A 22,227-nucleotide genomic window follows, 5' to 3' on the forward strand; every position below is an offset into this window, starting at 1 on the left:
GAGCTCAAATCGCTCTTGTCTTTTTGACTCCCTTGTCTCCAAGATACCCCCAAATGATTCCATGGCACTACTATTAACTGTACTGGAAGAACTTTGAGCCCGCCATGCTGCATCTTTAGCCCTCTTGATTCCAAGTGGCCTTTTCTTGGGGACAACTTTAGAGGGAGATGTAGCTTCATCCTCAAACAAACTAGCAGATGATGAATTAGGAGTATCCAAGGAGGATGTCTTCTGTTTTTTCTGGGGCCGAGATTTCCACTTCTCGGTGTCTTCCAACTTATTAAAGCAATGCATCAATCCAAATGATTTATTTGCCTTGTCTCCATTGGCATAGAGAACAATCGCTTGACATAGCTACATTAATACATATGCATCAGCACAACAAAGATATGAACAAAATAGGAACCATGCAAAGCATATTTTTTACCTTATTTTCACGTGTCATCCCACTTTGGTTCCTATTCAGGACCTGACTATAACATGCACAAAATATATTCACTTGTTCATGAATAATAGCCCAACGATGCTGAAGAGAACCTTGTGTGCGACCATGGTCTTCAGATTTATTGGCATGGAAATAAGCATCGATTCTTTTCCAATAACAATCACGAGATTGGTCGACTCCTATGATTGGATCTTGAGTTATCTCAAGGTATGCATCCACCAAAGTTAAGTCTTCAACCTTGCTGAAATTCTTTTGCCTCTTCGAAGCGCTTGGTTTCGAGGCGCTTGATTTCTTCCCCTTTGCTTTCAAAGACCTTGCTGTCATAGGAGGGGTAGGATCTGCAGGCCCTTCGAGATCAGTTTGTTCTTCTTCATCCTTTTCGAGATCCATTTGTTCTTCTTCGGTCCAGTGCAAATCATTCAATCCGACATCACTTTGCAAAAGTTCAAAATAACTCTGATCGTCCATTACTTAAACCTGAAACAAAAACGAATGAACCATACATCATATAGATGTGCAGCAACCAATAGCAAATAACTAGCAGCAATCAATCGCAAATAGCTATGTAAATGTTATATCCCAGTAGCAATTAACTTGCAGCAGTCACTAGCAATCAGTAGCAAATACAAATGAAATCAAATAGCAGCAACAGTCAGTGGAAAATTACTAGCAATAGCACCAACAATCAGTAGCAATCTATCTCTCTGATCTATATCTAAATGTGCAGCAAACACATCATACAACATCATACATCATGAAGAAAGCACCATACATCTATATTAATGTGCAGCAATCACAACATCTCTCATATCTCTGCTCTCTTTCTCTCTGTTCTCTCTAGCAGAAGCGGGCAGTAGCAGCAGCTCCAGCAAGCCACACTATGGATGCATGCCATCTCTATAGCAGCAGTGCCCAGCTCCTCCCTTCTAGCGCCTCCCTCCTCGCCGAACCCACTGCCCGGCGGCGGCCACGCCCCTCGCACATCTGGTCTTCACCCACGGCGGCGGCCACACCCCTCCCCCCGTTTGGTCTTCAGCCACGGCGGCGCGCGGCTCCCCCAGCCGAGTCACGACAGCCGCCCCCCTTCCCCCCCAGCCATGGCAGCTACGATAGCCTAGCACCTCCTCATCTGCAGCCAAATCGGCCGCGCCCCCAATATCCATTGCCCGGCGGCGCCCTCTCTCCTTCCCCTTTCTATTCTGCTCGGATCTGAGAGAAAAACATGAAAAGAACGAACCTGATGCAGTGACGGCAGCGGCGTTGTGGCGGGACGGAGCTTTCCGGAGGCAGCGGTTGCGCCGGCCAGCGAATCGGGGAGGGGATCGGGGAGGTCGCCGTTCCCCTAGATAGAGGGGAGAGAGGGGTCGTTTTCGGGGAGGCAGGAAAAAAGGGGAGACGTTCGGGGAACTGCTGGAGGCTGTTTTTTTGCTTTTCTCCCCTATAATGACGATGGGGGGTGGTTTCGGGGCGCTGCTGGACTTGCTCTTACTCACGGGTAACATCCACTTTCCCTCTTCATAACTATCTGTATGTTATGCTGGATGGATGGATTTATCATGTACAGTATGTTTGTGTTCTATCTATGTGCTGGATATTTGCAACCACACTGAATGAAGATCCTGTTTAAGGCATTTTTCTATTAACAACCAACCTATTAACTTCACCCATTTCTGTTGATGGCATTTGTCTGTGGCTGCTGCTGTTGCAGGGTCAATTCCGCTCCCAACTTGCCGTGTATGGATGGAAAGAGGCTGCGGCAATCTGCGACGCCGGCTGACCCCGTGTCCAAGGTGCTCGGCCACGACAACCTACTCATCGAGATCCTCCTCCTAATCGGCTACCCAACTACCCTCGTCCGCGCTGCTCTCGTCTGCAAGCGCTGGTTCTGTCACGCCTCCGACCCCGCCTTCCTCTGCCGCTTCCGCAAGCTCCACCCGCCCCGTCTCCTTGGCTTCTATGTCGACACCGGGAGGTTTTGTAACAGCTCACGCTTCGTGCCGATGCTACCGCACCCCCCAGAGTTCAACGCCATCATCCGCTCTGCAAGCTCCATCCTTGATGTCTGCAGTAGCACGCATAAAAACAAAATCATCATGGACTCCTCCAATGGAAACGTCTTCATGAACACGTTCATGAACTACATTGGAGATCCCGGATCAAAAAATATAGTGCTCAGCCCCCTCTGCCCTGAGAGGGACATTGTCGTCATCCCACCATACCCACGACACAAACTCCAGGATGGCTATTTCTACACTTTCAGTCAACTCTTTCTCAAAGAACGCGGCAACGACTTGTCCTACTTCTATGTGTGGATGGAATCTTCTAAGGAGCGAACAAAATCTACGGTGCACATGTATATGTTGCAAGATGGTGTCTGGTGTGTGCATGCCTCGGCAACGACGCAGCTCCCTTGTCTACCACAGGAATTGAATCCTCTGCTTGTTGGCAATAAAATCTATATGGCGGCCACCCCGAGCGAAATTCTTGTCTTGGATTTGACAGCCTTAAGTTTCTCCACATTTCAGCTTCCACAAGGGCTTGTTATAAGTGACAGACGAACCATGTTGTCAAGGTCAGATGATGATTCTGGCGTGTATCTCATTCATTTGAACGAGTTTCAGCTCCGCATATGGCTGCACACAGGGGAGAACTGTTTGCTGATGGATACCATATGTTTGCGTGAGATGTGTGCTAAATGGTGGGTGCCTGATCACACACATGAGGTGTCAATGAAGCACGTGGGGCGCAATGCTGAGTTTGTTTTCTTGGAGATGGGTCCATGCCTACTCTATTTGGGTATCAAGTGCAGGACGCTGTGTAAAGTGTATGAGAGGACAAATGAGATTCCATGGTTGGGTTTTATCCATCCGTATATGATGATCTGGCCTCCCACATTCCCTGTGCTCAAGGATGATCCTGCAAGGTTTGTCTTTTGTTCTTTGTGTGATGTTATTATACTTTGGTTTGTATGGTCGCATTAGAAGCATAGATGAGACATATCTAATAGGAGGATGAGGGTGTCCCCTGTGCATAGGGTTCTTGGTCGGCATGCTGAGAAGGAAAGTGAAGGAACTGGGAATAAGTTGAGAAATTAGAGGAATGGGTGTTTGCTTTGGAACAGTGATCCTCAAGCTATCATGTTTTAGATTGTTAATACTTGGTATTTTTGGAATGTTGCCGTATAATATAATTAAGGGTTTTGCTGGAGCACACTATCACTCACACGGATGTCAGTTATGAATCGTGCATTTTACAATGGCATGCTTGTGTTTATGTGTCTCTTCTGATTCAGATGTACCAGTATGAAGTTCTTCCTCTTATACGACAATGGTATAATCATCCAACCTAACAATAGTATGGTACCTGGTTGATGTTCTTTTCACCCTCTCTGCTTTAGTGGTTAGACTTCCAATGAGACCCTCTTCTGTGACCATCTTGTATGCTTTAGTTGGCATTCAATCTGTATTACTGGAACAGTTCTGATCATTTTTTATTTTTGGTTGCTGCGTGATAATTATTTGACTTTGTTGTACAACTAGTTGTCTTTTCACTTGTTTTGACCTTGTCACCATTAATTGTCTCCATCCTTATTCTTCGTCTGTTTTTCTTGAAACAGTAATGCGGCAGGAAGAGGAGGAAGGTCGAGGATCAAAGAAGCGTGAGCTGCATTTAATTTCTAGCAGCTGAGTGTGTGGGAGCAAAAAAGGCATGTCTTAGAGAAAGCAAGTGCAGTATCTGTTAGCTGTGTTTTGAGTCAGTGACAAGTTATTCTGGGTACTGGATTAGATGTTAAATGGAACTGGATGATTTAAACAGACATGTATGTTTGTGTTGCATCCCAACGTTCCATTGCCTGCTAATTATGTTTTGTTTTTTTTTGCTTTCTACTGTATTGTCCATTTGCAAATCCAGTCCTAGTTGGTGATGTTCCTGTGGTGGGAACGTCTGCAGATCATATGAGGCATAGCATTTGTTGCCAGGAGTAACAACAAGACAGTTATGGAATTACAGTGCAACATAAACATTGAATGATTGCCTATATGCAAACCTTAGTTTTGAAGACAGTTTTTAACTTCTCTGTAATACCTCATGGTAAGATTTATGGTTCTGGCCTAGACGGTCTTACAGGGCTCTTTGGATTTCTGTGCTTTTCAAGTTAAGGGTTAAAACTATCAACTCCAGCATTCTTTCTTTTACCAATGGCATGTATAGCTCCCATCCATTTTCCAGAACAGCAATGGATCCACAGCTTTCGAGCCAGGCTTGACCATTCTGTACTCAGTGGTATTTATAGCTCCCCTGGTTTTACAAAGCAGAGAAGGATATTCTGTTCCTTTGTTGCAAAACAGAATTCCGTGTTTTATCATCATACCTTTCCTACATGCCGCTTGATCATACGAAAAGGGAAAAAAAAGAATATGCATGCTTCTGTGATGAAGTCATACTTACCATCTCTTGTTGTAACTTATCCTTCTCCTTGGTGGTAGTCATCCACTTTTCTCTCAGATTTACTACCATATTTTCCTACAAAACAGAAGCATAATATTGTTTCATGTCAGAGGGTTCTTTATTGAACACAGGGAACCTAAGATAATGAAGCAATACAAGCTCCACTGTCTCATCAACAGATCTTATCATCATACTTATTTGAATAATCCACACATCTGTTGGGATGAACTTGCCGGTTCCAATTTTAAGTTCAAGGTTATTATGCTTTTACTTTAGATTATGAACATCTTCTGTTACCTGGTACATACAAGGGAGAAACTGATGAAATTAACCCCAGTCTGTAAAGAAAGAGATCAGATCAGAACTGTAGTCTGTATTATCAAACACGCATAGACACATAATTTCTCTATCCAATATAAGGCTATACGCTTTTGTAGTCTGAATCTAATATTTGACAGTCTGAATATGATAGCTCGCTTCTGAATTTTATGCTTGTAGGTGGGTCCACGTCGGCTGATTGTGCAGGCCTTGAAAGACTAGAGGTTAGCCGCATCCAGTCTTGACATTCTAGGCCAATGCTCCTCGTGTTGCTGGTTTGTAAAAACTGGCATTCTTGGATGGCTTCCCTGGGTTAACTGGTGGTAGTCAGAGTGTGACAGACTAATTGAGCACATACAGGTTGGTTCTTCTTTTTGTGTTTTGCAAATCCTGGACTCAGTTGTCTCTCACTCTCAACCTTGTTTGTCTATAACGACAAAGGGTGTTAGTATCAGTTTACTACTCCCTCCGATCCATATTAATTGTCGCTGATTTAGTACAAAGTTGTACTAAATCAGCAACAATTAATATGGATCGGAGGGAGTACTTTATTTGTTTGATGGTAATATGGAAAATTACTTCTTCACTCTACTCCCTCCGTCTGCGAATAAGTGTACATCTAGCTTTTGTCTTAAGTCAAAGTTTTAATACTTTGACCACCTTTCTAGGAAAGAGTAAAAGCATTTATGGCACCAAATTAGTATCACTAGATTCGTTTTGAAATGTACTTTCATAATATATCAATTTGATGTCATATATGTTACTACTATTTTCTATAAAGTTGGTCAAAATTTTAAAACTTTGACTTAGAGCAAAAACTATATGTACACTTATTCGCGGACGGAGGGAGTATAAGAGAGATGGTTTTAGTATGAACTGGACTGCATGGACCCGAAGTTAGAAATATGAATCCAGTGGTTGAGTGCAAATTACTCCGTTCATTTTCTTCGCTGTTCCGCTGTCCACATGCCTTTGCGTGAGATGGAAGGTACATCCTCTGAGTTCATATTTCCATCCAGAAGTGTTTGACAGTTATGTTTTGTTTCATATCAACCATAATAGTAGTAGCCTCGGAAGTGGTACTAGGCGATATTTCTGCAATCTTGCCACTAGGAGACTTTGACGTGTGTTTGCCCAGTTTAGTAGTGCATGAACATTGTGTTTTTCTCTCCAGTTTGTAGGTTTGCGACTGGTCTCTACTGATTTTGTATGTCTGATGACTTGCTCCTTTTCGCCATGATATTATCTTTTAATATTTATTTAAGAGAGCTCATGGTTCTCGTGTTGATTATACTCCTGGTTAGAATATTTGAGTATATGAATGTTGTTTGGTCAGCATTGTAAGGTGATTAAAATTAGATCAGACCCTGACTACATGGAAGACCAAAACTTTCATTGAGTAGAAAGTTGACCAAAACTTTCTTAACCAAATAATGGCCGAAAACGAAAGCTCTATAGTTAATTCCAACTAGTGCCATCTCTGTACAATGTCACACTTAAGATTTATCCATAGCATTGACTACCTGCACCATTCCCCCGGTTATTATTTGAAGATCATCACATGGTAGTTCATTATTTCTCTGCTTGATGTATTTGTGTTATCTATGCAGTGTGCACTTGCTTATGTTCATCAAGCATCGTATGGAAGCATTTAGCATTAACAAAAAAACTCCACTGTGCAACCATTGTAGAAAAGAGATTTTATACCACTCTCAATAGTACTAATAAACTCTGAATTTCAGTTTTTTTTTCTACCAGCTTCAGAAAAAATGTGTCTGTGCTGTTCTAAAATGTCTGAAATATTTTTGACCTTGAATTCCATGTTGAATAGCCAACTCAATGTAACCAAATTAAAATAACAAGTCTGCTGATCTAATACAACCACTACCAGTGACGGGTTGTTAAATTATTGTCAATTCCTTATCCGTAGTTGACTTTGACTTAAGCTTTGAATCAGTTGTTGGAACTTCGCCCACAAGATCGATCACATCAAATCACGACGAACACACGCACACGAAAACTGATAGCCAAGGGCTCTTGCCGTGCCCTTTGATTCTCTTTATTTTATGTTTGTCTCAACTCCACGACTTGATACAACTTCACGTGGTACTGTGCATATATATATATGCACGAGCACCGACCCAAAACCTAGACGTATACAAGACTGCTAAACGTGTGGACACGTACAAGTCCTAAAACGGACTCCTACTAGTACACGAACTAGCTAACCTAATCCATCTAATACTAGGACTCTGACGTACTGTAGATTACCTAACTACACGGCCACGCTGATCACCATGTAGACCTAACATAACACGTCTAATACTTCCTAGTATAACACAAATACTACTTGGACTTGACACTATTCAAGATTATGCTAACATCAGTGGCTATTGATAAGCAGCCATCCCCAGTTAGAAGAGGAAAATAAAAACTGAAGTTCAAGTACATCATTAGCAGTGGCCTCCTAATCTGTTTCTATCAGGTTTTCTGGAGGTTTGCCTCGCTCTAACCAAAGCGATGGCCTCCAAGCAGATGGTGCATATGAACCAAGGACAAGGGGAGAGAAGTTATGTGTTGGGGGTTGGGTGCGACATATGCCAAAGGATGGTTTATCATGGTTGGAGCGAGTAGAACGTCGCCGGTGCCAGGAAATGGAATGAGGCGAAGACATGCACGCCGGCGGATCTTACCCAGCTTCGGGGCTCTCCGAGGAGATAACACCCCTACTGCTGCTCTGCGGGGTCTCCGCGTGATCACTAAGGCAAAGTGAGTACAGGGTTGCTCCTCGAGCTGTATTCTGGAGGTAGGAGAAGGCAAGGCTAACTCTCCGCTTCCTATATGATTTGGTCTAGTGCTAATGGATTCGAACCCTTTGCATGGGTGCCCCAGGGGGTTTATATAGGCCTACCCCCGGGGGTACAATGGTAATCCGGCTGGGCGCGGGTCCCAGCCGTCTGTCTCTCAGGCCGTCGTCTTCTCCGCCGACTGCTGGGGCCCGCCGATAGGCCCGACACTGTAGCCGTGCTTCTAATGAAGCAGGCTTGGTCCTGGGGTCGTGGCAACAGTGCCGCCGCCTGACGGGCGATCACTATCGTCATTCCCCGTCTTGTCTGGTTAATGGCGTGTGGGGCCCATGGGAGGGGCCGGCCGACTCCAGGGAGCCGACTCCCACGGGTCCGTCTTTGGGGCGTTCTCGCCGTCTTCCGTGCTCCCGCTGACGGGCGGGTCCCGCCGTCTCTGGGTCGTACAGATAGGCCGACGTGGGCACAGTGCGCCGCCCACTGAGGCTGAGGTCAGGGTAGGCATGGCAACAGTGCCGCGCCATGATGGAGATCTCCAGCGATATGGCGCACTGTAGCCATGCCAGCTCCTCGTAAGCAGGGGGAGACGGCCACGCCGTCACCGTACCTCGCCCCGTCTATCATGGCGAAGGCAGGAGATGGGTGGAGTCGCGGGCGACTCTCTATAGTCGGCTTCTCCGGAAGTCGCCGGCCATGAGTCGGCCAGTCTTGGAGTCGCGCCTGGGACTCGGCCAATCTTGGAGTCGCGCCTGGGACTCGGCTAATCTTGGAGTCACGCCTGGGACTCGGCCAATCTTGGAGTCGCGCCTGGGACTCGGCTTGAGGGGCGCAGCCTGCCCCGATGTCTTGAAAGGTTCTGGGGCTCGGGTTAGCCTACCCGTGGCCCATTACTCCGACAGTAGTCCCTGAAGCTAGTGAGGCTCCGAGAGTGAGACGTCGTGGGGCCTCAACAGTTTCATTCTTCTGGTGGTGGAATCTGGGCTTTGCTCGCCGCCTTACTTCAGGTCGACTATCCGTAGTCGGACCCGCAGAGGGCCGCCTTCCCCGCTAAGGAGTTCGAAAGTCGCGGCGGGAAACCAGGCGGCGTGCCTGATATGCTTCCCCGCGGCCGCCCGCCGCGGCCCTGTCGCGTGGTGCCACGCGGCGAGGACAGTCTGCCTACCCACGCGCGCGACGGGACAGGCCGTCAGGCGGGGCCCGCCACTATCGCGCCTCGGCACGCGAATGGATCTGTTGCGGCCGTGCGGATGGTTGGGTTTCCCACGTTGTTACTGCACGCAGTAACTTCGTGGGGTAAGTCATGGGGGGCGTGGGGTCCCGTGCACAGTTAATCCCATGCCCGCCTCATCGGCTTCTCAGCCTATGAGGCTATAAGTAGGTGGGGGGAGCGGAGCGGCAAAGCACGCGCGCCCATCTTCCCTGCTCCCCCGCCTCCTCTTGCCTCCTTTGCTTCCTTTCTTCTTCTTGCCGCCGTCGTGCCGAACCACACCGCGCCCGCAGCGATGAGTTCTTCTTCCGCTGCCGCGGCTCCTGCCGTGCGCTCCGGCGTGTGGGATGGCTCCGAGGTGGACGACGACCTCATCGAGTTTCTCTGCAAGACGTGTCATCTCCCCGGCGCAAACCTCGTGCGAGCCCGCGCCGCGCCGGCGAGGGAGATATCACCGGCGCCGGAGGAGGGCGAGCGGGTCATCTTCCGCTCGCACCTCATGCGCGGCCTGGGGCTGCCGGCGAGCGGCTTCTTTCGCTCCTTCTTGGAGTTTCACAGACTCCAGCCGCACCACCTCACTCCAAACACGGTGGTGCTGCTGGCCGCCTTCGCCACCCCGTGCGAGGGCTTCCTCGGCGTTCTCTCCACAATCAAGCTGTGGGGAGAATTCTTCCAATCCAAGCTCGGCACGCATGTCGCCGGCGTGCCGTCCCAGTGCGGCGCCTTCATCGCGATGCGGCGATCGACAGCCGACAATCCATTTCCCTCCATCCCGCTGATCAAGTCGGTGAAGATGTGGCAGCGCTCTTACTTCTACGTGAAGAACGTCGCCCCAGACGGCGACTGGGTCAATCTGCCGCCTTATGAAGCCGGCGCACCGGCTGGGAGGCTCCCCAGCTGGTCTCATCCAGTCAAGACGCTGACTCCCGCCGGAGCCGCCGCCGTGGCGCGACTCCGAGTTCTGACGCAGTCGGAGGGCCTGGTCGGGGCCGACTTGCTAGCCTCCTTCGTGGCGCGCCGAGTCCTCCCTCATTTGATCTGTCAGATGAGCGACCACCGAGACCCAAGTCGGATGTGCTCCAGGGAAATGCCCCGCGTAGAAGTGGCGAACATGGTGAACCACATCGCAAACTGCGAGCTCGCGGCGGACTGACTGTTCGGCAAGGAGCCGTACTCACGCGCCAACCCTCCTCCGGTGGTAAGTCACATTTCTTGTTGCTTTGTTTTCTTTGTAGCCGAACCGGCTTCTGATCTTTTTGGTTTCTTTGAGTCAGAACCCCCTCATTTAGCCCGCAGCCGGCGTCAGGAGACCGCCTCGTGAGTTCGTCCCTGACCGATCGGAGAGCGACGTCGACGACCCCGACTTGGGGGTGGCAGCGATGGAAGCCGACGCCGAAGGTGGAGGGGGAGGAGCGGGAAGCGGCCTCAGGCCCTCGGCCACCTTCGCCGACTGGCCTGAAGACGACGCCGAAGGAGAAGTCGCCCCGCGCCACTAGCCAAGGGTCGGCCAGCCGGGCGCGAGTTCTTCCGCCGGCTTGGCCGGTCAAGGAGGCATGAAGAGGCGCCATGCCGGGCCGTGTTTGCTCGGCGGCAAGCCGAAGAAGTTCAAGGGGGCGGCCGCCGCGACCAAGCGGGAGGAGGCGGCCGCAAAGGACAACCGCTTCCGTAAGGAAGTGAAGAGGCCGCCTCTGGTCTCTGCATAATTGTTTCTGCCTTCGTCTTATTTTCCTTTAGTGAATCTTTGTCCGAGTCTTTTACACTCCTTCCTTGCTTCAGGGCTCCCCTTAACCTTGAGAGGGTCGCCGCCCCCTTTGTCGTGGGGTCGGTAGAGACGTCCGCCACCACTCGGCGGATTGACCCCGCCGCCGAGCTCCGGAAGGCGACGGAGCGAAACGCGCAGGAGAGGCGCGACGAGGAGGAGGCTGACCGTCTGGAGAAGGCGGAGGCCGAAAAGGTGGAAGAGGCCGAAGCCGCCATTGTGGCAAGACGGCGAGCTGAGGACGCCGGGCGCCGCCAATCGGTGTTGCACATCCTCCCGCTGTCCTCCGCACCGCCGCCCCCGGAGTTCATGTGGTAGACTGGAGAAGCCGGCGCCGAGAACCCCATCGCGGAGAAGGAAAGCGGCGAGGCCTCCATGTCGGATACGCTCGTGCCACCACCGTCGCCTCCGCCGCCGACTGGGAGCAAGCATGGTAAATAGCCGGCAGGCCCGCCGGTGCCGCGGACTGAAGACGAGGCCGTGGCGAGGCTGCTCCTTCAAGTCGCCTCGCCAGCGCGCCGCCGCCTTGAGAAGGCGACTTCGGTGCCCCGGCCCCTAGAGACCGGTGCCGCCAGCTCGGCCATCCCAGACGCCGAGGCGACAAGCGCCGCGCCCGTTGGGTGGGTGCGAGGAGGCGGCACGGGTCCGCTGAACCAGGCACTCCTGGACGTCCAGGCGAAGCTGCAAGCCGAGGGCGACGCCCTTCAGAACTACACCAAGGCGCATCTGACATCGCGAGCGACCGTCCGAGTATGCTTCTTCTTTGATTCTTGTTTTTCTTGTTCTTCTCTATGGGGGCGCGCCAGCGCACCTACAGTGTGTAGTCCCCGAGTTGCGGGCCGGCTGCTGAGCAGGCGGTTCGAAACTCCCTCTGGCGAGTTCCAAGTATTTATCTTTGTCTGAATTGCTTGTTACAGGAGTATCACAACCTCCGTGCCACTGCCTTCAACCGCAATGTTGAGGAGCTGGGCAAGCGGACCGCCGACTTGTCAGAGAGCCGGAGTAAGTCCTTCTTCTTTTTTGCGGGGGCGCGCTGGCGCACCCGCGGGCTGTAGTCCCCGAGATTCGGGCCGACTGCTGAGTAGTCGGGCCGGATCTTCCCGGCGATCCTCTTTACTGACGACTTAACGTCTCTTTCTTTTGTTTTTCTTCTTCTTCGCGGGGGCGCGCTGGCGCACCGCGGGCTGTAGTCCCCGAGATTCGGGCCGACTGCTGAGCAGTCGGGCCGGATCTTCCCGGCGACCTTCTTTGTTGACTCAACGTCTCCTTCTTTGTTCTTTAGGGGCCAATGCCGCTCTTCAGGAGCAGCTGGGCGAGGCCAACACCGCCTTGCGCGTCAAGGGAGAGGAGTGCAGCAAGCTTGCCGCGGAGCGCGACCTGCTGGCTGCGCAGCTGGCCGAGCAGAGGGAGCTGCTCAAGAAGGCGCAGGACGAGGCCGAGAAGAAGGAGGCTGCTCTCCTGGCCGAGTTCAAAAGCGAGCGCTCCTCCTGGACCGACAAGGAGGCGCTGCTGACCTCCGGCTTCCATGAGATCGAGGACATCGTCGACGGTGAGTTCTTTTCTTTTCTCTTTTTATTTGAGCTTCCGACTATGAGTCGGGATGACTTCTAATTTTTTGCCTTGCTTCTTTTTTGTCTTGACAGACTTCTTTCCTGGCCACTCGCAGGCAGTCACACAGGCCATCGAGGCCGATCGCGAGGCACGGAGGGCAAACGGCGCGGAGATAGCCGCTAACGCCCCCCGGACCGTCGACGAACAGCTTCTGAGCATCGAGGCCCATCTTCGGCCGGCCCATCGGTTGATGTGCCGGCTTCAGCGTGCCGGCGCCAGGCGGTTGCCGCTCTATGGCCAGACATGCCGGCTCTGCGCACTGCCAGTCGGACTGCCGACTGGCTGGAGGTCGCAGCCGGCCATCTTGAGGCCTGGAAGGGTTCCTCGGCCCGGGCCGGAGCGCGCCGGGCCTTGGAATTCGTGAAGGCGTGGTATCCAGGGCTGGACCTGGACCGTCTGGCCGCGTTCCCGTCAGAGGCCCGGGCGGAGTTGGTGGCTGTGGAGGGCGCCCTCGTCGAGCGTGCGGCGGCGATCGCCGACTACACCGATACGAGCGTCTTCGTCCCCGAGCGGGCTGCAGGCGGTGAGGAGGTGCCGCCGGAGTGGTTCGCGATGAACCCAAACTACAACGAGGACTCGGCGGAGGTGATTGGCTCCAGCACCGAGGAGGAAGGCGAGGCGGAGGACGAAGGCGAGACGGAGGCGCTAGAAGACGGGACGGGCGACCAGCCTCAGCTCGATCGCGCCTCCAGCAACGAGCCGCGTCCCACCGGGCCGACTGCCGTTGGTGACGATCAAGCCGAGACTGCCTAGCCGGCCGCCCGGGCGCCTGACACCGCCGTTTCCTCCGACCCTCCGAACCCGTCTGCCCTTCCCTAGGCTGCCGTTTGGCTTTACTTTATCTGCTCTTAAAAGTCTTTGAAGAACTTGTTAATTTGCACAATTCCACCCGCGGGGTGTATTTCGAACTACTGTTCGAAGATTCGGCCAAGGGTCTATGTTATGTAAATATCAATCTGAATTCTATCTTTCCTTGCTTATTGCTCCTTCAGCTTTTTCCTTTGCCGCCTTCCCCTAGTTGCCGCCTTGTCAGCCGGACAACCGCTCCGCGGACTGCCGCTGGATCAAATGCCTGGCTACTTTGGAGAAGGCAAGTACTTGCTATTCATTGGAGTCTTTTTAACAAGTTGGATAGAAAGCGGCAAGCCGACTACACACGAGTCGGTTTTGCGAAAAGGGGCTGGAAGCCGGCTTAAGCTATGTTAATGCTTTAGGTCCTTAGCCATTTTTCGTGTGGGCGCCCATTCATCCTTACTCCTGCCTGCCAAACAGTCGCTTTGCGAGCTGCGGCTTCTGGCAGGAGACGGCTTAGGCGCCACACACTACTTGTCCGACTTCAGGAAGCATTTCATAGCGCAAGACGGCGAGTCCCCGGGCCGACTAGTCAAACCCGGTGCCAAGCGGCGTAGCGAAGAGTAGCATACTCGAAGGCATAATTCTTATCATACAGATAATCGAAAGGGGCAGTCCCCGAGCTCGTCTCGGGGGGCCCGAAGTCTTGGTACTTTAATACAAAGGGGTAGCGTGGTACATACTGCATCAACTGTAAAATCTTCGGAGAAGATTTGCATTCCATGGCCGTTTGGACTCTTTGCCGGAGTCGTCTCTCTTGCGTGCTCGGGGCTTCTGAGCGTCGATCAGGTAGTAGGAGTCGTTGCCCAGCACTTTGCTGATAATGAAGGGGCCTTCCCAAGGTGCCGACAACTTGTGCTGGCCGGCTGTCCGCTGGATCAGTCGAAGCACAAGGTCGCCTTCTTGGAAGGATCTCGGCCTGACCTTCCTGTTGTAGTATCGGCGCAGGGTCTGCTGGTAGATGCCGGACCGACTGAGTGCCAACAGCCGGCCCTCTTCCAGCAGATCGACGCCGTCTTGACGTGCCTCTTCTGCTTCCTCCTCGATGTACATGGTGACTCGCGGGGAGTCGAACTCTATGTCCATCGGGATGACGGCTTCAGCACCGTAGACGAGGAAGAAAGGCGTGAAGCAGTTGACTTGTTTGGAGTCGTGCGCAGACTCCAGAGGACGGCTGGCAGCTCTTCAAGCCAACAGCCGGCCGAACGCTCCAATGGTTCGACCAGTCGGGGCTTGATGCCAGATAGGATGCGGCCGTTTGCTCGCTCCACCTGGCCGTTTGACTGCAGATGGGTAACGGACGCTAAGTACAGTCGGATGCCCTGCGTCGCGCAGAAACAGGCCAAGGCGCCTTTGGCAAAATTTGTGCCATTGTTGGTGATGATGCTGTGTGGTATGCCATACCGAGTCGTGATGTCGGTGACGAAAGTCACTGCAGTCGGACCATTCAACTTCTTGATGGGTTTTACCTCTATCCACTTGGTGAACTTTTCCACTGCGTCAAGTAAATGAGTCAGGCCACCTCGTGCCGTCTTGAATGGTCCCACCATGTCCAGGCCCCAAACCGCAAAGGGCCAGGCGATGGGGATAGTCTTGAGCGCGGAAGCCGGCTGAAGCGGCTTGGAACGGAACATCTGGCACCCCTTGCATTTTTGGACTAATTCCTTGGCCTCTTCCAGGGCAGTTGGCCAGAAGAAACCGTGTCGAAAGGCTTTGGCGACGGGTGCTCTTGAAGCCGCATGGTGGCCGCACTCGCCTTCATGGATGTCTCTGAGAATTGCTTGGCCTTGTTCTGCCTCGATACAACATTGGTAGACGCCAGTAACGCTGTGCCTGACCAGCTCTCTGTTGACTATGGTGTAGGCTGCCGCTCGGCATTGTATTTGCCGAGCCAAGATTTCATCAGCTGGCAGCTCTCTGTTTACTAGGAACTTGAGGATGGGTTGGGCCCATGAGGGTGCTGCTATTTCTTCAATTGCCACTATTGCGACTTGGACAAGGGCGGCTGGGCTGGGAGGCGGCGCGCTGGAGTCCGCAGCCACTTGCTGGATAGACGAAGTCCCCGGGCCGACTGGCGCAGTCCCTGAGCCGACTGGCGCAGTCCCCGGGCCGAGCTCTGGAGTCCTTGGGCTGACCGCCGCAGTCCCCGGGCCGGGTTCTGAAGTCCCCGGGCTGGCTTTGACTGCGGCGTTCTTGGAGCCGTCTATAAGAATTCTTGTGCCGTCTATTGGTGCTCTTGAGCCGGATCCGACTTCTTCAGGGGGAGCCGGCACAAAGATGGAGTCTAATTCTGGTGAAGGCTTGATAGACGGCTTGAGGAGGCGCTGAAGGGCGACGTTGGATGGTATCGCTTGGCGCGTGGAGCTGGCTCGTGCCAGGGCGTGTGCTTGGTCGTTGTCATTTCTTGGCATGTGAAGGAATTCGCACCCCTCGAAATATCCGCTGAGTTGCTGCACCAGGAAGCGGTAGCTTGCCATGTTTGCATCTTTGGCGTCCCAGTCGCCAGATGACTGCTGGACCACCAAATCGGAGTCACCGTAGCACAAGATCCGGCGGATGCCGGGTTGTTTGGCAAGCCGGAGCCCATGAATGAGCGCCTCGTGTTCGGCAACGTTGTTGGAGGCGGCGAAGTGGATCTGCAGCGCATACTTGAGCTTTTTGCCTTTAGGGGAGGTGAGGACGACGCCGGCTCCCAAGCCGGTGCGCATCTTGGAGCCATCGAAATGCATCCGCCAATGAGTGGAGTCGGGTGCTGGCGGCAGGTACTGGGTCCCGGCCCATTCGACAAGGAAGTCGGCCAGTGCTTGCGACTTGATGGCAGTGTGGGGCTGGTAGTAGATGGTGTAGGGAGCGAAATCTATGGCCCATTTGGCCACTCGGCCCGAAGCATCTCGGCTTCCAATGATCTCGTCCAGTGGAGCTGTGCAGACCACAGTGATTGGATGCTCTTGAAAGTAAGGCTTCAACTTCTTGGCGGCAAAGTGCACGTCGTAGCATATCTTCTGGTAGTGGGGGTAGTTCTGCTTGGAGGTCGACAGTACCTTGCTTAGATAATATACCGGTCTCTGTACAGGGAGCGCCTTGCCTTCCTCCTTGCGTTCAACTACGATGACTATGCTGACTACCCGGCTGGTGGCGGCAATGTATAGGAGCATAGGCTCTTTAGAAGTCGGAGCCGCCAGCACAGGGGGAGTAGTCAACATCTTCTTCAACTGGAGAAATGCTTCGTCCGCCTTGTGGTTCCACTCGAAAAAGGTGGTCTTCTTCATCAGTTGGTACAAAGGGAGAGCCTTCTCGCCCAGCCGACTGATGAATCGGCTGATGGATGCCAAGCAGCCGGTAAACTTTTGCACATCTAGCAGTCGGCGGGGGACCTCCATCCTCTCAATGGCCTTGATCTTTACAGGGTTACACTCTATGCCGCGTTCGGAGACCAGGAAGCCAAGGAGTTGGCCGGCTGGTACTCCGAAGACACACTTCTCAGGGTTGAGCTTGATCTGGAATCGGCGCAGGTTCTCAAAGTTTTCCTTGAGGTCTTCCAACAGTGTTCCACGCTTTTCCGTCTACACCACCACATCGTCTACGTAGACGTGGGCGTTTCTGCCGAGTTGCTTGAGGAGGCACTTCTGCATGCAACGCTGAAAGGTGGCACCGGCATTCCTCAAGCCGAACGTCATGGTCAGGTAGCAGAAGGCTGCAAACGGCGTGATGAAGGCAGTCTTCAGTCTGTCTGCCAGGTTCAGCTTGACAGCTCGCATCCGGCTGTGGAGTCTATCACCTGATCAATTCTCGGTAAAGCAAATGGGTCTTTGGGGCAGGCTTTGTTGAGGCTTGTGTAGTCAATACACATCCGCCACTGCTTGTTCTTCTTCCATACCAGGACCGGGTTTGCTAACCATTCTGGAAAAAACACCTCCATAATGAAGCCGACTGCTAGGAGTCGGGCTATCTCTTCCCCAACAACTCTTCTCTTCTCTTCTGACAAGCGGTGCAAGGGCTGCTTGACGGGTTTCACATCAGATCGGACATGTAGCTTGTGCTCGGCGAATTCCGTCGGTACACCTGGCATGTCTTTAGGGGACCACGTGAAGATGTCCCGATTATCACGGAGGAAATCGACGAGCTCGCCTTCCTATTTGCTGTCTAGGTTTGCACCTATGACAGCGTGCCTCTCCGGATGCTCCGGGTCCAAAGGTATCCTCTTTGTTTCTTTATCCGGCTTGAACGAACCCTCAGCTTCCGACTCCTTGGGGTCGGGCGACATCTCTGGCTGCTTGCCGGCCATCGCCACAACCCGATCAAGAAGCCGCCTCTCAGCTGCGATCACCAGGGACTCGGCCAGCCGACTGCTCTTAGCCGCGCAAGCGGACGACTTCCTGTAGTCTCCATGGAACTTGGCATCTTCATCTTGAGGTAGGCGTAGTGGGGGACCGCCATGAACTTGGCCAAAGCAGGTCGGCCAAGCAATGCTTGGTATGGGCTCTCGAGGTCCACCACTTCGAACCAAACTAGCTCTCGGCGGAAATGATCTTTGTCTCTGAAGAGGACATCTATCAGGATCTTGCCGATTGGCGAGCGGGAAAGGCCAGGTACAATGCCGTGGAACACAGTTCGGCTGTTCTGAAGCTGTCTTTGCTTGATTCCTAACTTCTCCATGGTATCTTTGTACAGGATGTTGATGCTACTGCCTCCGTCTATCAACACTCGCGAGAAGCGAGCGGCCCGCCTATCAGTGGCCAAGGTGGCACTCAAAACCAAGGCGTAGGAGCCCGGATTCGGCATCACCTCTGGGTGATCGGCTCTGCTCCAACTGATAGGCTTCTCGGACCAATGCATAAATTCCAGAGTATCCGATGCTACTGCATTTACTTCTTGCTGCTGCAGCCGTTTGCTGCGTCGATCATCAGCCACACTGGTGAACACTACATAGGCTCCATGCTCTCTCGGGTACTCATCTTGTACGGCGCCGACTGGCCTGGCAGCCGGCTGCTGGGGCGGCGGTGGAGGCGGCGGCCCAGCAAGCGGAGGAGGAAGAAGGCCGTCTCCCTTGGCGATTCTGGTGAGCCAGTGGCATTTCCGGGTGGTATGGTTTGACGGCTTCGCGCCGCTGTGGAACTTGCAGGGTCCATCTAGAGTCTGCTCGTAAGAGAAGGACGGCAACCAGTTGGACTTGCCGCCTTTCTGTCGCTTCATCGGAGGCTGCCCCTCCGGCTGTTGGTCTTCGACTGTCGCAACCTGCCGGCTGCTAGAAGCCGGCTGCGGGGCCTTGCGCTTGTGATCATTCTGTTGCTGTCGTCGAATGGCGTCTCCAGCCGGAGTTCTGGGAGCCTGAGGGGCCACCTTGCCAGTCACACTAACTTGAATTTCTGTCTTCATGGAGGAGTCGGCCGTGGCATACATGTCTGCTATGACTAGCAGCTCGTCGAGGGTCTCCGGCTCGTCGCAGAGGAGCCTGTTCTTGAGGAGGGTGCCTTCTCTGCACCCGGCGGTGAAGTACTCGATAGCCTGCACCTCGTGCACGCCCTCGCAGGAGTTCCGAAGCTCGCCCCAGCGAGTGAGGTAGTCGCGAGTTGATTCGTCAGGACCTTGCACGCACAAGGAAAGCTGGCGCGGCTTGGGGGGTCGCTTGTACGTGCTTGTGAAATTGCGAATGAAATCCTCGGTGAAGTCGACCCAGCTGTTGATGCTGCGGGGCTTCAGACTGTTCAACCACGTCCGGGCCGTGCCCTGGAGCATGAGGGGAACATACTTCACGGCAATGCGCTTGTTGCCGTTTGCTATGTTGACGGCTGTGGAGTAGTCAACTAGCCAATCCTTCGGCTTCGTGGAGCCGGTGTACTTGGGCGTGTCTCGAGGGAGCGTGAACCCTTTAGGAAAGGGCTCATCTTGGATGCGGGGTCCGAAACAGGGAGGACCCAACTCGTCTTCTTCTTCAAGCGCCAGGGATCGGTGGAGTCGGTCGATCCGGTGGTGGGCATCGTTCTCTCCAACTCCCTCTCGGCGGCCAAGGCGGTCGCCGAGAGTCGGATGTTCAACAGGTGGCGGGGAGACTCGCCTTTCTCTTCATGGTGGGGGAGGCAGATAGTCGCCCTGCCGTTCCACTGTTCTTCGGCGGCCGTCTTGGTCGCGCTTGATGGTGATGCGAGTCCGACTATGGCTGACAGCCGGATCCTTGTCTTTTCTTCCGCGGACACCACCAGTCGGCGTCCGAGACATCGCGCCCTGATCTCGGCGGGGAGGCGAGTCGTCGTTTCGTCATTGCGGGGCCTCTGTGCGGCCGCCGGCTTCATTCTGTGCGCCAGCCGCTTTGAGGAGCCTCTGGACCCGCTCGGTCATCAGGCGGCGCTCTTCACCTTCGAAGTTATCTAGCTCGTCCGCCGCCGTCTGGGCGGCGCGGATGTTCTCCGTAGGCGTAGCGTACACGGGGCGATCGGCACCGAATAGGCTGGCGACGGCCACGCCGCATTGCCGGACCGCGCCTAGGCGGCTAGGCCCTGTCGGGGCTGGCGAGCCGCCCACAGCGCGATCCATCTCACACTGGTAGGCTTCTGACAAGCGTCTCATGATTGCCAGCTTCTTCGCGCCTTCGACGATCCGTAGGCGGCGCGTCTCCAGGGTTTCGGCGTCGGCGTCCTCCGGAATGGGCGCGGTTAGGTCTCGTAGAGCCGCGTCGAGTGGGTCATGAGCTCCCTCACCGGAGTGCTCACCATGACTGATGACTAGCACCTCCGTGACGGCGCTTCCGCCGCTCTCCTCATGAGGGAGCGGCTCGTCGTAGACCACCACGTTGGTGGGGAATGCATCAAGCGACACGACGTCGGAGTCGACCAGCATCGGGTCGGTGGAGCCTACGGACTCCAAGTCCACGGCAGGCTCGCCGGCGACGTGGAGTTGGTCGAGGAGGCCCGCGAGGAGGCTCTCGGGCCCGTGCCTGTGTCGCATGCAGGCTCATCGGTGATGCAAACCTCGCCAAGAAGATCGGCAAGGCAGCTCGCTGCGCAGGCATCATGAATGCCTTGCAGCGTGTCGAGGCAAGCGCCATCGGGCGTGCCGGGCAGGCTACGCTCGCTGGGGAGGAAGAAAGTTCCCGTCCAGAGCAGGTCTCCGGACGACGGTGCACCTCGCCCCACGGTGGGCGCCAAATGTCGGGGGTTGGGTGTGACATATGCCAAAGGATGGCTTATCATGGTGGGAGCGAGTAGAACGTCGCCGGTGCCAGGAAACGGAATGAGGCGAAGACATGCACGCCGGCGGATCTTACCCAGTTTCGGGGCTCTCCGAGGAGATAACACCCCTACTGCTGCTCTGCGGGGTCTCCGCATGATCACTAAGGCAAAGTGAGTACAGGGTTGCTCCTCGAGCTGTATTCTGGAGGTAGGAGAAGGCAAGGCTAGCTCTCCCCTTCCTATATGATCTGGTCTAGTGCTAATGGATTCGAACCCTTTGCATGGGTGCCCCGGGGGGTTTATATAGGCCTACCCCCCGGGGGTACAATGGTAATCCGGCTGGGTGCGGGTCCCAGTCGTCTGTCTCTCAGGCCGCCGTCTTCTCCGCCGACTGCTGGGGCCCGGCGACTGGCGGGCCCCGCCGACAGGACCGACACTTTAGCCGTGCTTCTAATGACGCAGGCTTGGTCATGGGGTCGTGGCAACAGTGCCGCCGCCTGACGGGCGATCACTGTCGCCATTCCCCGTCTTGTCTGGTTAATGGCATGTGGGGCCCGTGGGAGGGGCCGCCCGACTCCAGGGAGCCGACTCCCACGGGTCCGTCTTTGGGGTGTTCTCGCCGTCTTTCGTGCTCCCGCTGACGGGCGGGTCCCGCCGTCTCTGGGTCGTACAGATAGGCCGACGTGGGCACAATGCGCCGCCCACTGAGGCTGAGGTCAGGGTAGGCATGGCAACAACGCCGCGCCATGATGGAGATCTTCAGCGATATGGCGCACTGTAGCCATGCCAGTTCCTCGTAAGCAGGGGGAGACGGCCACGCCGTCACCGTACCCCGCCCCGTCTATCGTGGCGAAGGCAGGAGATGGGTGGAGTCGCGGGCCGACTCTCTATAGTCGGCTTCTCCGGAAGTCGCCGGCAATGAGTCGGCCAGTCTTGGAGTCGCGCCTGGGACTCGGCCAATCTTGGAGTCGCGCCTGGGGCTCGGCTAATCTTGGAGTCGCGCCTGGGACTCGGCCAATCTTGGAGTCGCGTCTGGGACTCGGCTTGAGGGGCGCAACCTGCACCGATGTCTTGAAAGGTTCTGGGGCTCGGGTTAGCCTACCCGTGGCCCATTACTCCGACATTATGCTCGCAACTCCGGTATTCAGGTATCGTATTCTTTTTTGACACTTGGCTTCTCAGAACTGTCCATCAGGAACTTGTTCATGATATAGTTTATTTTGCGGGAATTCATAATATGACTATATATCTAAAATTCAAAAGAAAAAATGAGGAAGCTAAAAAGCATGCTATTTAGCTGAAGACTACTAGAGTTTTGAAGAAAGTTCAAATTGACTGTAGAACGTTCAGCAGAACAGGATAAAGCTGCTGATAGAAAGAGCCATCATAGACTTCAGCAACAGCAGTAGCAGCACCTTGTTAGCTTTATCTTCGGTGATAACCTTCACTCTGCGCAAGGAGATTATTTTCGTCGTTTGCATCAAACTCCTCGATACATCAGGGACCTGTTACTCTGTGCGCACTAGCAAACACATAAGTCCCATACTGTTTATGTCAACAAACTCCAAAACATAAGGGGCCTATCAATGCACCAACAAAACCCTTTTTCGTTGGTA

The 22,227-nt window shown here is 53.7% G+C and overlaps 2 protein-coding genes across 2 annotated transcripts in view; both read left to right on the forward strand.

Annotated features, from left to right (window-relative positions):
• The first annotated feature begins 2,121 nt into the window (after nt 1–2,121).
• Nucleotides 2,122–3,928, forward strand: LOC119280028. The gene is made up of 3 exons (XM_037561033.1): nt 2,122–3,368; nt 3,738–3,804; nt 3,923–3,928. The coding sequence occupies exons 1-3, from the start codon at nt 2,122–2,124 to the stop codon at nt 3,926–3,928; spliced, it is 1,320 nt and encodes a 439-aa protein (XP_037416930.1).
• Nucleotides 3,929–7,732: 3,804 nt separating this feature from the next.
• Nucleotides 7,733–22,227, forward strand: part of LOC119280030 (anthranilate O-methyltransferase 3-like) — a 40,385-nt gene continuing 25,890 nt past the window's right edge. The window contains exon 1 of the mRNA XM_037561034.1: nt 7,733–7,795. Coding sequence (XP_037416931.1) covers nt 7,733–7,795 — 63 coding nt within the window. The remainder of the gene's footprint in view (nt 7,796–22,227) is intronic.

This window comes from Triticum dicoccoides, chromosome 3B (genome assembly GCF_002162155.2).
Source record: "Triticum dicoccoides isolate Atlit2015 ecotype Zavitan chromosome 3B, WEW_v2.0, whole genome shotgun sequence".
NCBI classification, from domain to species: Eukaryota; Viridiplantae; Streptophyta; class Magnoliopsida; order Poales; family Poaceae; genus Triticum; species Triticum dicoccoides.